The 14,480-nt window shown below is 49.3% G+C and overlaps 1 protein-coding gene across 1 annotated transcript in view; it reads left to right on the plus strand.

Annotated features, from left to right (window-relative positions):
• Positions 1–14,480, plus strand: part of LOC119965728 — a 74,409-nt gene that overhangs the window by 16,296 nt on the left and 43,633 nt on the right. Inside the window, exon 3 of the mRNA XM_038796491.1 lies at positions 1,407–1,440. Within this exon, the coding sequence (XP_038652419.1) occupies positions 1,407–1,440 (34 nt within the window). The remainder of the gene's footprint in view (positions 1–1,406; positions 1,441–14,480) is intronic.

Genomic DNA, 14,480 nt, shown 5'->3' on the forward strand with positions numbered 1-14,480 from the left:
GTTCTCCCCGTGTCTGCGTGCGTTTCCTCCGGGTGCTCCGGCTTCCTCCCACAGTCCAAAGACGTGCAGGTTAGGTGGATTGGGCGTGATCAATGCGTGGGGTAATGGGGATAGGAGGGGGGAATGGGCTTAGGTGACGTGGAGGGTCAGTGGATTCTATGGATTAGGGATGGGTAATAAATGGCGGCCTAGCCAGTGACTCCCACACCCTGGGAACAAAATAAAAAACATCTCTACCGCTCTCTGCCTCACTTTCCTCCGTTAGAAACTCCATGAATCCCACTCTGACCTAATATCTCCTCATGTGGCTACATGTCTAATTTTGTTAATGCCCTTACAAAGCATCTTGGGAGGTTGTCCTTATGTGATCGGTGTGATGTGAATATATATTGATGATGTTGCCCCCAGTAACCACAGCAGGAGTCAGGGCCACCAGGAGAAGGGGGAATCCAGCACATTGCCTGGATGGCCCATTCCGCCGGCAGGGAACCCACTATGGCGGCTCACCATGGGCGGCACTGGAAGACCGTGCCGGCAGGAAGGGCTGTAAAATCCTGCCCTTTCCAAGCTTTCTAGATGATTACATCCATAAGACCATAAGACATAGGAGTGGAAGTAAGGCCATTCGGCCCATCGAGTCCACTCCGCCATTCAATCATGGCTGATGGGCATTTCAACTCCACCTACCAGCATTCTCCCCGTAGCCCTTAATTCCCCGCAACATCAAGAATTTATCTATCTCTGCCTTGAAGCCATTTAGCGTCCCGGCCTCCACTGCACTCCGCGGCAATGAATTCCACAGGCCCACCACTCGCTGGCTGAAGAAATGTCTCCGCATTTCTGTTCTGAATTTACCCCCTCTAATTCTAAGGCTGTGCCCACGGGTCCTCGTCTCCTCGCCTAACGGAAACAGTTTCTTTGCGTCCACCCTTTCTAAGCCATGTATTATCTTGTAAGTTTCTATTAGATCTCCCCTTAACCTTCTAAACTCCAATGAATACAATCCCAGGATCCTCAGCCGTTCATCATATGTTAGACCCGGCATTCCAGGGATCGTCCGTGTAAATCTCCGCTGGACACGCTCCAGTGCCAGTATGTCCTTCCTGAGATGTGGGACCCAAAACTGGACACAGTACTCTAAATGGGGCCTAACCAGAGCCTTATAAAGGCTCAGTAGTACATCGCTGCTTTTATATTCCAACCCTCTTGAGATAAATGACAACATTGCATTTGCTTTCTTAATCACAGATTCAACCTACATGTTTACCTTTAGGGAATCCTCGACTAGCACTCCCAGATCCCTTTGTACTTTGGCTTTATGAATTTTCTCACCGTTTAGAAAGTAGTCTTTCTGAACAATCCATGTTGATTGAGGAGAACTCCTTGTGTTTCATTCTGTTTCTCAGAGTTATCGACTGCAGAGATGAAAGTTATCAGAAAGTCATGAAGCCGCTGGGATCTCCGAATTAAACCAGATATACAATCAACCAGTTCCAGCAAATGTACACAATCCCCGACTTTCTGCATCTCCATAAAATAAAGCAAATCAATTAAAACCTGGCTGTTTGTCTTTCTATAAACGTGACACAGAGCAGCATAGAGATTGGACCAATCACAGAAGGGAATCCAGCAGGTCCGACTTCTATTGAATTTTCCATTTTCTCCAACTGGGTGGGGGACAGTGAGACAGAAATTCCGCCCTCTCTGCCACCATTAGCCTAGAATTGATCACATTACTGTTGAATGTCTGATCACCACCTGAGAGAGAGTGGCCAACCTCATGGAGAGACTGTTGGAGGGAAGAAACGCTCAGTCCATTTGCGACTGCATGGTGTTGGTAAAACATTTGTTTTTTTGAAAAAAGACTTTGTGCACAACTGGAGAAGATGCTGCTGCCTTCAGCTAGCACGAGACTGTTCTGATTTCTACATGGGTTTCATGTATATAAATCGGTTTCTGGCTGATCCAACAATTTAACCCTTTGCCTGATGCGACCATCAATTCACGCGAAACAAGGAGTAGAAGTAAACTGTGGCTTTAATCGACTAGAACAGTGTCTGCCTGCGACTGCTCTGCTACTGAGAGCTGCCTACAGGGCTGCTGCTCTTTATACTCCCCTAAAGGGGGCGGAGCCAGGGGCAGGGCCCATAAAGGAACCAACATGATACATCGCAGGTAATATCTTACAATGGCCCATAGGTGGAGCCCTCATGGGCAACAGCGTGATACAGTTACATACATAGTGGATGGGTATTGCAATACGTTCACCACATTGCCTACTTGTTTTCCACTCCCCATGTGCTGCTTTTAACCTAGAACATCTTTTTATTAATATATTACTTTCTCGCTAACAAGCCACATGCAGCAACATCTGTAATTCAAGAATCACAGAATACTAGTGCAGAAGAGGCCCATCGAGTTTGCACTGACGCTTGAACGGCCATGACTTGCCCACTAATCCCACTTGCCAGCACTTGGCCGATAGCCTCAAATGTAAAACGTGCCAAGTACTCATCCAGTTTCTTTTTAAAGGATGTGAGGCAACCCACCTCTACCACCCTCCCAGGCAGTGCATTCTAGACCCTCACCACTCTCTGGGTAAAGATGTTTTTCCTCAAATCCCCCCTAAACCTCCCACCCCTCATCTTGAACCTGTGTCCCCTCAGCTAAGGGACACAGCTGCTCCCTATCCACCCTGTCCATGCCCCTCATAATCTCGTCCACCTCGATGAGGTCACCCCTCAGTCTTCTCTGCTCCAGAGAAAACAACCCAAGCCTATCCAACCTCTCTTCATAACTTAAATGTTCCATCCCAGGCAACATCCTGGTGAATCTCCTCTGCACCCCCTCCAGTCCAATCACATCCTTCCTATAATGTGGTGACCAGAATTACACACAGTGCTCCAGCTGTGGCCTCACCAAAGTTCTCCAACCCCAACATGGCCTCCCTGCTTTTGTAATCTATGCCTCGACTGATAAAGGCCAGTGTCCCATATGCCCTTTTTCACCCCCCTATTAACCTGTCCTTCTGCCTTCAGAGATCTATGGACAAACACACCAAGGTCCCTTTGTTCCTCAGAACATCCCAGTGTCAGACCTTCCATTGAATATTTCCTTGTTAAATTACTCCTTCCAAAGTGTAACACCTCACACTTTTCAGGGTTAAATTTCATCGGCTACTTTTCTGCCCATTTGACCACCGCGTCGATATCTTCCTGTGACCCAAGACTCTCACTGTTACCCACCCGGCCAATCTTTGCAAACCTACTGACCCTACCCCATCATAGTTATCTATGTCATTTATATAAATGACGAATAATTGAGACCCAGCACGGATCCCTGTGGTACCCCACTGGACACTGGCTTCCAGGCACTAAAGCAGCCGTCTGTCATCACCCACTGTTTCCTCCATCTAAGCCAATTGTGAATCCACCTGAAAAAATCACCCTGTGCATTTTCCTTCTCTATAAGTCTCCAATGTGGGACTTTGTCAAAGGTTTTGCTGAAATCCATGGAAACTACACCAGCTGTACAACCTTCATCTATACACTTTGTTATATTCTCAAAAGATTCAATCAAAGTTGTTAGGCATGGGCGGCATGTGGCAGTGGTTGGCATTGCTGCCTCATGGCGTTGAGGACCCCGGTTCGAATCTCGGCCCTGGGTCACTGTCCGTGTGGAGTTTGCACATTCTCCTCGTGTCTGCGCGTTGTTTCACCCCCATAACCCAAAGATGTGCAGGGTAGGTGGATTGGCCGTGCTACATTTTCCCTTGACTGGAAAAAAATAATTGGGCGTTCTGAATGTTTTCTTTTTAAAGTTGTTCGGCTTGACCCCGCTTTGACAAAGCCATGCTGACTATTCCTGATCAAACCTTGCCTCTCCAACTGGAGATAGATTCTCTCCTTCAGAATCTTCTCCAGTAGTTTCCCCATCACTGACGTGAGACTCACTGGCCTGTAGTTCCCTATCTTGTCTCTACAACCGTTCTTAAATAGTTGGACCACATTAGCTGCTCTCCAGGCCTCTGGCACCTCCCCCGTGGCCAGAGAAAGATTAAACATTTGGGTCAGAGCCCCGGCAATCTCCTCCCTCGCCTCCCACAGCATCCTGGGACACAATTCATCTGGACCTGGAGATTTGTCCACGTTTAAACTCACCAACACCTCCAATACCTTGTCCCTCCCTATGGAAACTGGCTCAATAACCTCACAATCCCTCTCCCAGAGTTCTATATCTGCCTCCTCATTCTCTTGGGTGAAGACAGATGTGAAATATTCATTCAACACCCAATCAATGCCCTCTGGCTCCACCCACAGATCCCCCCCTTGGTCTTTAATGGGCCCCTCTCTTTCCCTGGTTATCCTCGTCCCATTGATATACTTACAGAATACTTTGGGATTTTGCCTACTTTTACCAGCCAGAGCTTTCTCATATTCCCTCTTTGCTCGCCGAATTGTTTTCTTAAGCTCCATCCTGCACCTTCTGTACTCCATTAATGTCTCTGCAGACTTGCTCCTCTTATGCTTGGTTCATAGATACATAGAAGATAGGAGCAGGAGGAGGCCTTTTGGCCCTTTGAGCCTGCTCCGCCATTCATCACCATCATGGCTGATCATCCAACTCAATAGCCGAATCCTGCTTTCTCCCATTTTTACCCCCTCCGCGAATTGCGCACTATCTGGGGGTCTATAATAAACACTTAGCAATGTGGCAGTCCCCTTTTTTATTCCTACGCTCTACCCACAAAGCTTCATTTGATGCCCCCTCCAAGATATCGTCTCTCCTTGCATGGAACACAGCACCAGAGTTCCGGGAGAATGAGAAACAAGAGTTTCTCTCACACTTTGAATCAACAAAGGCTGGCCACAACCTTCACACTCTCTTTGATGCAGTGATGGGACATTCTGCCGTACCAATCCTGGAAACTGCCATGCGATATGATCAGATAAATCAATGCCTCATAGAAGAGCTCTGCTCCCGACTGAAGGAGCTCTTCTATATTGGCCTGATTGCCATCACTGGAATTGACGTTGAGGCGTTGAAAAAAGAATGGAATGGAAAATTGAGAATAAAATTAAATCCAGGATAGATCGATAAATGAGCTTGCAGATCAGGCAAAAATAGATGCTGAAAAAATGATAAAGAATAAAAGAGGTCTAAATAATGAGGACGGTACAGAGTACACAGAACACAGAACAGTACAGCACAGTACAGGCCCTTCAGCCCACAATGTTGTGCCGACCATTTATCTTAATCCAAGATCAACCTAACCTACACCCCTTCAATTTACTGCTGTCCATGTGCCTGTCTAAGAGTCGCTTAAATGTCCCGAATGACTCTGACTCCACCACCTCTGCTGGCAGTGCATTCCACACACCCACCACTCTCTGTGTAAAGAACCTACCTCTGACATCTCCCCCATACCTTCCTCCAATCACCTTAAAATTATGGCCCCTCGTGACAGCCATTTCCACCCTGGGGAAAAGTCTCTGCCTATCCACTCTATCCATGCCTCTCATCACCTTGTCCACCTCTATCAAGTCATCTCTCTGCCTTCTTCGCTCCAGTGAGAAAAGCCCTAGCTCCCTCAACCTTTCTTCATAAGACATGCCCTCCAGTCCAGGAAACATCCTGGTAAATCTCCTCTGTACCCTTTCCAAAGCATCCACATTCTTCCTATAATGATGCGACCAGAACTGGACACAATAGTCCAAGTGTGGTCTAACTAGGGTTTTATAAAGCTGCAGCAAAATCTCACGGCTCTTAAACTCAATCCCCCTGTTAATGAAAGCCAACACACCATTCACCTTCTTAACAACCTTATCAACCTGGGTGGCAAGTTTGAGGGATCTATGTACGCGGACCCCAAGATCCCTCTGTTCCTCCACACTTCCAAGAATCCTACCTTTAACCCTGTAGTCAGCATTCAAATTCGACCTTCCAAAATGAATCACTTCACATTTATCCAGGTTGAACTCCATCTGACAATTCTCAGCCCAGCTCTGCATCCTGTCAATGTCCTGTTGTAACCTGCAACAACCCTCAACACTATCCAAAACTCGCCCAACCTTCGTGTCATCGGCAAACTTACTAACCCATCCCTCCACTTCTTAATCCAAGTCATTTACAAAAACCACAAACAGCAAAGGTCCCAGAACAGATCCCTGCGGGACACCACTGGTCACTGACCTCCAAGCGGAATACTTTCCATCCACTACCACTCGCTGTCTTCTTTCGGCCAGCCAATTCTGTATCCAGACAGCCAAATGTCCCTGTATCCCATGCCCCCTAACTTTCTGAATGTGCCTACCATGGGGAACCTTATCAAATGCAAGGAGGGGACATGAGAAGTCTTTGGCAGGTAGGATCAAGGAAAACCCAAAAGCTTTCTATAGGTATGTCAGGAATAAAAGAATGACTAGGGTAAGAGTAGGGCCAGTCAAGGACAGTGGTGGGAAGTTGTGTGTGGAGGCTGAGGAGATAAGCGAGATACTAAATGAATACTTTTCGTCAGTATTCACTCAAGAAAAAGATAATATTGTGGAGGAGAATGCTGAGACCCAGGCTATTAGATTAGATGGCAATGAGGTGCGTAGGGAAGAAGTGTTGGCAATTCTGGACAAGGTGAAAATAGATAAGTCCCCGGGGCCTGATGGGATTTATCCTAGGATTCTCTGGGAAGCCAGGGAAGAGATTGCTGAGCCATTGGCTTTGATTTTTAGGTCATCATTGGCTACAGGAATAGTGCCAGACGACTGGAGGATAGCAAATGTGGTCCCTTTGTTCAAGAAGGGGAGTAGAGATAACCCCCGGTAACTATAGGCCGGTGAGCCTAACGTCTGTGGTGGGTAAGGTCTTGGAGAGGATTATAAAAGATACGATTTATAATCATCTAGATAGGAATAATATGATTAGGGATAGTCAGCATGGTTTTGTGAAGGGTAGGTCATGCTTCACAAACTTATCGAGTTCTTTGAGAAGGTGACTGAACAGGTAGACGAGGGTAGAGCAGTTGATGTGGTGTATATGGATTTCAGTAAAGCGTTTGATAAGGTTCCCCACGGTCGGCTATTGCAGAAAATACGAGGCTGGGGATTGAGGGGTGATTTAGAGATGTGGATCAGAAATTGGCTAGTTGAAAGAAGACAGAGAGTGGTGGTTGATGGGAATGTTCAGAATGGAGTTCAGTTACGAGTGGCGTACCACAAGGATCTGTTCTGGGGCCGTTGCTGTTTGTCATTTTTATAAATGACCTAGAGGAGGGCGCAGAAGGATGGGTAAGTAATTTGCAGACGACACTAAAGTCGGTGGAGTTGTAGACAGTGCGGAAGGATGTTGCAGGTTACAGAGGGACATAGATAAGCTGCAGAGCTGGGCTGAGAGGTGGCAAATGGAGTTTAATGTGGAGAAGTGTGAGGTGATTCACTTTGGAAAGAATAACAGGAATAAGGAATATTTGCTAATGGTAAAATTCTTGGTAGTGTGGATGAGCAGAGGGATCTCGGTGTCCATGTACATAGATCCCTGAAAGTTGCCACCCAGGTTGATAGGGTTGTGAAGAAGGCCTATGGTGTGATGGCCTTATTGGTAGAGGGATTGAGTTCCGGAGCCATGAGGTCATGTTGCAGTTGTACAAAACTCTAGTACGGCCGCATTTGGAGTATTGCGTACAGTTCTGGTTGCCTCATTATAGGAAGGACGTGGAAGCTTTGGAACGGGTGCAGAGGAGATTTACCAGGATGTTGCCTGGTATGGAGGGAAAATCTTATGAGGAAAGGCTGATGGACTTGAGGTTGTTTTCGTTAGAGAGAAGAAGGTTAAGAGGTGACCTAATAGAGGCATACAAAATGATCAGAGGGTTAGATAGGGTGGACAGCGAGAGCCTTCGCCCGTGGATGGAGGTGGCTAGCACGAGGGGACATAGCCTTAAATTGAGGGGTAATAGATATAAGACAGAGGTCAGAGGTGGGTTTTTTACGCAAAGAGTGGTGAGGCCGTGGAATGCCCTACCTGCAACAGTAGTGAACTCGCCAACATTGAGGGCATTTAAAAGTTTATTGGATAAGCATATGGATGATAAGGGTATAGTGTAGGTTAGATGGCTTTTAGTTTTTTCCATGTCGGTGCAACATTGAAGGCCCAAGGGCCTGTACTGCGCTGTAGCGTTCTATGTTCTATGTAAATACCTCACTGAAATCCATATACACCACATCCACTGCCCGACCTTCATCAATGTGTCTCGTCACACCCTCAAAGAATTCAATGAGGCTTGTGAGGCATGACCTGCCCCTCACAAAGCCATGCTGACTATCTTTAATCAAACTATGTTTTTCTAAATAATCATAACTCCTGTCTCTCAGAACCCTTTCCAATGTTTTGCTCACCACAGACGTAAGACTGACTGGTCTGTAATTCCCAGGGATTTCCCTACTCCCTTTCTTGAACAGGGGAACAACATTCACCTCCCTCCACTCATCCGGTACTACTCCAGTGGAGAGTGAGGATGCAAAGATCATCTTCAACGGCACAGCAATCTCCTCCCTCGCTTCCCGTAGTAACCTTGGGTATATTCCATCAGGCCCAGGGGACTTATCTATCCTGATGCTTTTCAAAATTTCCAGCACATCCTCCTTCTTAATATCAACCTGTTTGAGTCTATTAACCTGGTTCACACTGATCTCATGAGCAACAAGTTCCCTCTCTCTAGTGAATACTGAAGCAAAATATTCATTTAGGACCTCCCCCATCTCCTCAGACTCTAGGCACAAGTTCCTCCACTATCCCTGATCGGCCGTACTCTCACTCTGATCATCCTCTTATTTCTCACATAAGTGTAGAACGCCTTGGGGTTTTCCCTAATCCTTCCCCCAGGGCTTTTTCATTCCTCCTTCTAGCTCTCCTCAGTCCATTTTTGAGTTCCTTCCTGGCTACCTTGTAACCCTCTAGAGCCGTGACAGATCCTTGCTTCCTCAACCTTACGTAAGCTTCATCTTCCTCTTGACCAGAAGCTCCACTTCTCTTGTCATCCAAGGCTCCTTCACCCCTTACCATTTCTTCCTCATCCCAGTGGGACAAAACTATCAATCACTTGCAGCAAGTGCTCCTTAAACAACACCCACATTACTATTGTGCATTTCCCCAAGAACAATTGTTCCCACTTTATGCTCCTCAACAGTATAATTTCCCCTCCCCCAATTAAATACCTTCCAATACTGCCTGTTCCTATCCCTCTCCATGACTATGGCAAAGGTCAAGGAGTTGTGGTCACTGTCACCAAAATGCTCTCCCACCGAGACCTCTGACACCTGGCCTGGTTCATTGCCGAGCACCAAGTCCAGGTATATAAGAGATAGTTTGGTGAAGAAATATGACAATCCTGTCTCTGGGTTCGACAATCACTGTGTCATTAATCTTTAATGGTTTTAATTCTTCAGCTATTGTTCATCACTATCTATTCTCCTTGTAACAAATTTATCTTGAAAATGATTGTGGTACTGAAAATGCCCCTAGCTAAGCAGGGGGGAGGGAACCAGAGCGTTGCTTAGAAGGTGTAATAACTGAAGGGGAAATAGAGAACAAAAATAAGAGAACAACATCACCCTGTCTGCTCAAACGCAATGGTCTGAAGTGTATTTGTTTCAACAGCAGAAGTATAGTGGGTAAGGCAGATGAACTTAGAGCACTTATTACGACTTGGAATTACGATGTGGCGATCACAGAAACATGGTTAAAGGAAGGGCAGGATTGGCAGCTGAATGTTGGAGGATATAGATGCTTCAGGAGAGATAGAGGGGGTGTAAAAGGGGTGGGGGAGTAGCGTTACTGGCTCAGGAGAATATTCTAGCCGTACTGTGGGAGGACACCTCGGAGGGCTCATATAATGAGGCATTCTGGGTAGAGCTCAGGAACAGGAAGGGGGGAATCACAATGTTGGGGGTTTATTACAGGCCCCCCGACAGCCAGCGGGAGATAGAGGAGCAGATAAGTAGAGAGATTTTGGAAAGGTGCCATAGTAACAGGGTTGTTTTGGTAGGGGATTTTAATTTCCCCTAGATTGACCTAGACTCACTTAGTGCTGGGAGTTTGGATGGGGCAGAGTTGGTAAGGTGTATCCAGGAAGCCTTCTTGATGCAATATGTAGATCGTCCAAGTAGGGAAGGGGCAGTACTGGATCTGGTATTGGGGAATGAGCCTGGACAGGTGGTTGAGGTTTCAGTAGGGGAACATTTAGGGAGTAGTGACCACAATTCCGTAAGTTTTATGGTACTTATGGACAGGGATGAGGGTAACCCTCGTGTTAAGGGGCTAAACTGGAGAAAAGCAAATTACGATAACATTAGACAGGAATTGAAGAATTTGGATTGGGTGCAGCTGTTGGGGGTAAATCAACAGCGGACATGTGGGAGCCTTTCAGCGACAGTTCATTAGGATTCAGGAAAGTCACATTCCTGAGAGAATGAAGGATAAGTATGGGAAGTTTAGGGAGCCTTGGATAACGAGGGATATTGTGAACATCGTCAAGAAGAAAAGGGAAGCTTTTGTACGGTCCAGAAGGGTGGGGGCAGTCGAAACCCTTGAGGAATATAAAGAAAGTAGGAAGGTACTGAAGCAGGAAATTAGGAGGGCTAGGAGGGGTCACGGAAAGTCCTTGGCAAGTAGGATTCAGGTGAATCCCAAAGCTTTTTATTCATATGTAAAAAGCAAGAGGGTGGCCAGGGAAGGATTGGACCCTTAAGGACAATGGGGGCGGGGGCGGGGATGGGCGAGGTGCTAAATGTATATTTTGCATCAGTGTTCACCAAAGGAAAGGACTTTGTAGAAGATGATTCTTGGGTGGGGTGTGTGGACAGTCCGGATCATGTTAACATCAAAAAGGAGGAGGTGTTGGGTCTTTCAAACGATATTGAGGTAGATAAGTCTCCTGGGTCAGATGGGATTTACCCCAGAATACCGAGGGAAGCAAGGGGGGAAATTGCTGGGGCCTTGACTGACATCTTTGTATCCTCATTGGCTACAGGGGAGATCCCAGAGGACTGGAGAATAGCTAATGTGGTATCGCTGTTTAAGAAAGGTAGCAGGGATAATCCTGGAAACTATAGGCCGGTGAGCCTCACGTTGGTAGGAGGTAAATTATTGGAGTGAATTCTCAGGGACAGGATTTATACCCATTTGGAAACAAATGGACTGATTAGCGATAGACAGCATGGTTTTTAAAAATGAAAAATTGAAAATTGCTTATTGTCACAAGTAGGCTTCAAATGAAGTTACTGTGAAAAGCCCCTAGTCGCCACATTCCGGTATCGGGATGGGAAAGCCATTCTAGAATCAATTCAACCTGTCCTTTGAAACCTATTCAATCTGCTTGCTTTGCAAAATCGCTATTGTATTCTATTTTAAACTGCGCAGTCCTTTTGTACTGTGTATCTTGACTTGAAGAAATTACTTTAAGCTGTCATTCTTTTTGAATTCAACAATCTGTATTTGCGAAAGACAAACATTCTGATTAGCTTGCTGCAGCGCAAGTCGGAATGTCCTAAATTTTGTACTTGAAAATTGACGTTTACCAATAGACACTAGAAGGTGACAAAATAAAAGTGGCAAATTGTTTTTAACCCAAGAAATCAGTCTTGAATCTCTGTTATTCTCCGCACCCGCGGAAAATCGTGAAGTTGGCCGTCAGAACGGCCGGGTTTTGCGACGGACCGACACGACCCATTTCCCGAGGTATTCACGTCCGGGAAATGGGCTAGGAATGGGGCCGCGTCAATCACGTGCGCGATGACGCCGGAACGCCGCGACGCTACGAACACGCCCACGTGACGCCGCCCGACACCGTAAAAAGACGCGGGCGAGCACAGAAACTGTAGGCCAAGATGTCGGAGCTGAGGAGAGCAGCCCCGCGATTTGTGGAGGCTGACGTCGAGATGCTGCTCGATTCCATCGAGCAGAGGAGGGGCATCATCTGCCCGCGTAGAGGGCATCGCCACCCTGTCAGCGCGGTGCGCCAGGCCTGGCGTGAGGTTGCTGCTGCCGTCAGTGCTGTGGGGCAGACCCCTCGCTCTGCTGACCAATGTCGGAAGAAGATGCACGACCTCACCAGGGCTGCCAGGGTAAGTGCCAAGAGGGTGCCCCCGGGTCACAACCATCCCTCCCCCCCCCTTTACTTAATCACCCACCTCCCCCCCTGGCACGGGGGGAAGAGGGGGATTGGGGCAGAGTGAGTTGAGGGTGGTTCACAAAGTTGTCACAGACCCAGCGCTCTGGCCCCCGTGGAGAGATGCAATCGTCTTATTACAACTTGACCCCCAAACTGTGCCAGTATCTGAACGGACTGCTGATACCTGCCGTATTGTAATGATCTACCTATGTCCCCTTCCCCCAACAGGCCAAGACCGCTCACAACACCCGTGAGCGGAACAAGACGGGAGGGGGTTCGCCCATCCTGCACCCCCTCACTACTTTTGAGCAGAGGGCACTGGACCTTGTTGGCGGATCTGCCACTCGGGAGATCGCGCAATGCGAGGTTGGCGGAGCTGCAACAAGTGAGACAACCCTGCATGACAAACACCCCCCCCCCACCGCCCTCCCCCATCCTCTGTCCCTTCACACCCTGCCCACTGGGACACCTCCCCCATCCTCTGTCCCTTCACACACCCTGCCCACTTGGACACCTACCCCATCCTCTGTCCCTTCACACACCCTGCCCACTTGGACACCTACCCCATCCTCTGTCCCTTCACACACCCTGCCCACTGGGATACCTCCCCCATCCTCTGTCCCCTCACACACTCTGCCCACTGGGATACCTCCCCTATCCTCTGTCCCATCACACACTCTGCCCACTGGGATAACCTCCCCATCCTCTGTCCCTTCACACACTCTGCCCACTGGGATACCTCCCCCACCCTCTGTCCCTTCACACACCCTGCCCACTGGGATACCTCCCCCATCCTCTGTCCCTTCACACCCTGCCCACTGGGACACCTCTCACAATCCTCTGTCCCTTCACACACCCTGCCCACTGGGATACCTCCCCCATCCTCTGTCCCTTCACACCCTGCCCACTGGGACACCTCTCACATCCTCTGTCCCTTCACACACCCTGCCCACTGGGATACCTCCCCCACCCTCTGTCCCTTCACACACCCTGCCCACTGGGACACCTCTCCCATCCTCTGTCCCTTCACACACCCTGCCCACTGGGATACCTACCCCACCCTCTGTCCCTTCACACACCCTGCCCACTGGGACACCTACCCCACCCTCTGTCCCTTCACACACCCTGCCCACTGGGACACCTCTCCCATCCTCTGTCCCTTCACACACCCTGCCCACTGGGATACCTCCCCATCCTCTGTCTCATCACACACCCTGCCCACTGGACACCTACCCCATCCTCTGTCTCATCACACACCCTGCCCACTGGGATACCTACCCCATCCTCTGTCCCTTCACACCCTGCCCACTGGGATACCTCCCCCATCCTCTGTCCCTTCACACACCCTGCCCACTGGGACACCTCCCCATCCTCTGTCCCTTCACACACCCTGCACACTTGGACACCTCCGCCACCCTCTGTCCCTTCACACCCTGCCCACTGGGACACCTCCCCCATCCTCTGTCCCTTCACACACCCTGCCCACTGGGACACCTCCCCCATCCTCTGTCCCTTCACACACCCTGCCCACTGGGACACCTCCCCCATCCTCTGTCCCTTCACACACCCTGCCCACTGGGACACCTCCCCCATCCTCTGTCCCTTCACACCCTGCCCACTGGGCCACCTACCCCATCCTCTGTCCCATCACACACTCTGCCCACTGGGATACCTCCCCCATCCTCTGTCCCTTCACACACCCTGCCCACTGGGATACCTCCCCCATCCTCTGTCCCTTCACACCCTGCCCACTGGGACACCTCCCCCATCCTCTGTCCCTTCACACCCTGCCCACTGGGACACCTCCCCCATCCTCTGTCCCTTCACACCCTGCCCACTGGGATACCTCCCCCATCCTCTGTCCCTTCACAAACCCTGCCCTGTGGGACACCTCCCCCATCCTCTGTCCCTTCACACACCCTGCCCACTGGGACACCTACCCCATCCTCTGTCTCATCACACACCCTGCCCACTGGGATACCTACCCCATCCTCTGTCCCTTCACACCCTGCCCACTGGGATACCTCCCCCATCCTCTGTCCCTTCACACACCCTGCCCACTGGGATACCTCCCCCATCCTCTGTCCCTTCACACACCCTGCCCACTGGGACACCTACCCCATCCTCTGTCCCATCACACACTCTGCCCACTGGATACCTCCCCCATCCTCTGTCCCTTCACACACCCTGCCCACTGGGATACCTCCCCCATCCTCTGTCCCTTCACACACCCTGCCCTGTGGGACACCTCCCCCATCCTCTGTCCCTTCACACACCCTGCCCACTGGGATACCTACCCATCCTCTGTCCCTTCACACCC

Source organism: Scyliorhinus canicula, chromosome 5 (assembly GCF_902713615.1).
Source record: "Scyliorhinus canicula chromosome 5, sScyCan1.1, whole genome shotgun sequence".
Taxonomy (NCBI): domain Eukaryota; kingdom Metazoa; phylum Chordata; class Chondrichthyes; order Carcharhiniformes; family Scyliorhinidae; genus Scyliorhinus; species Scyliorhinus canicula.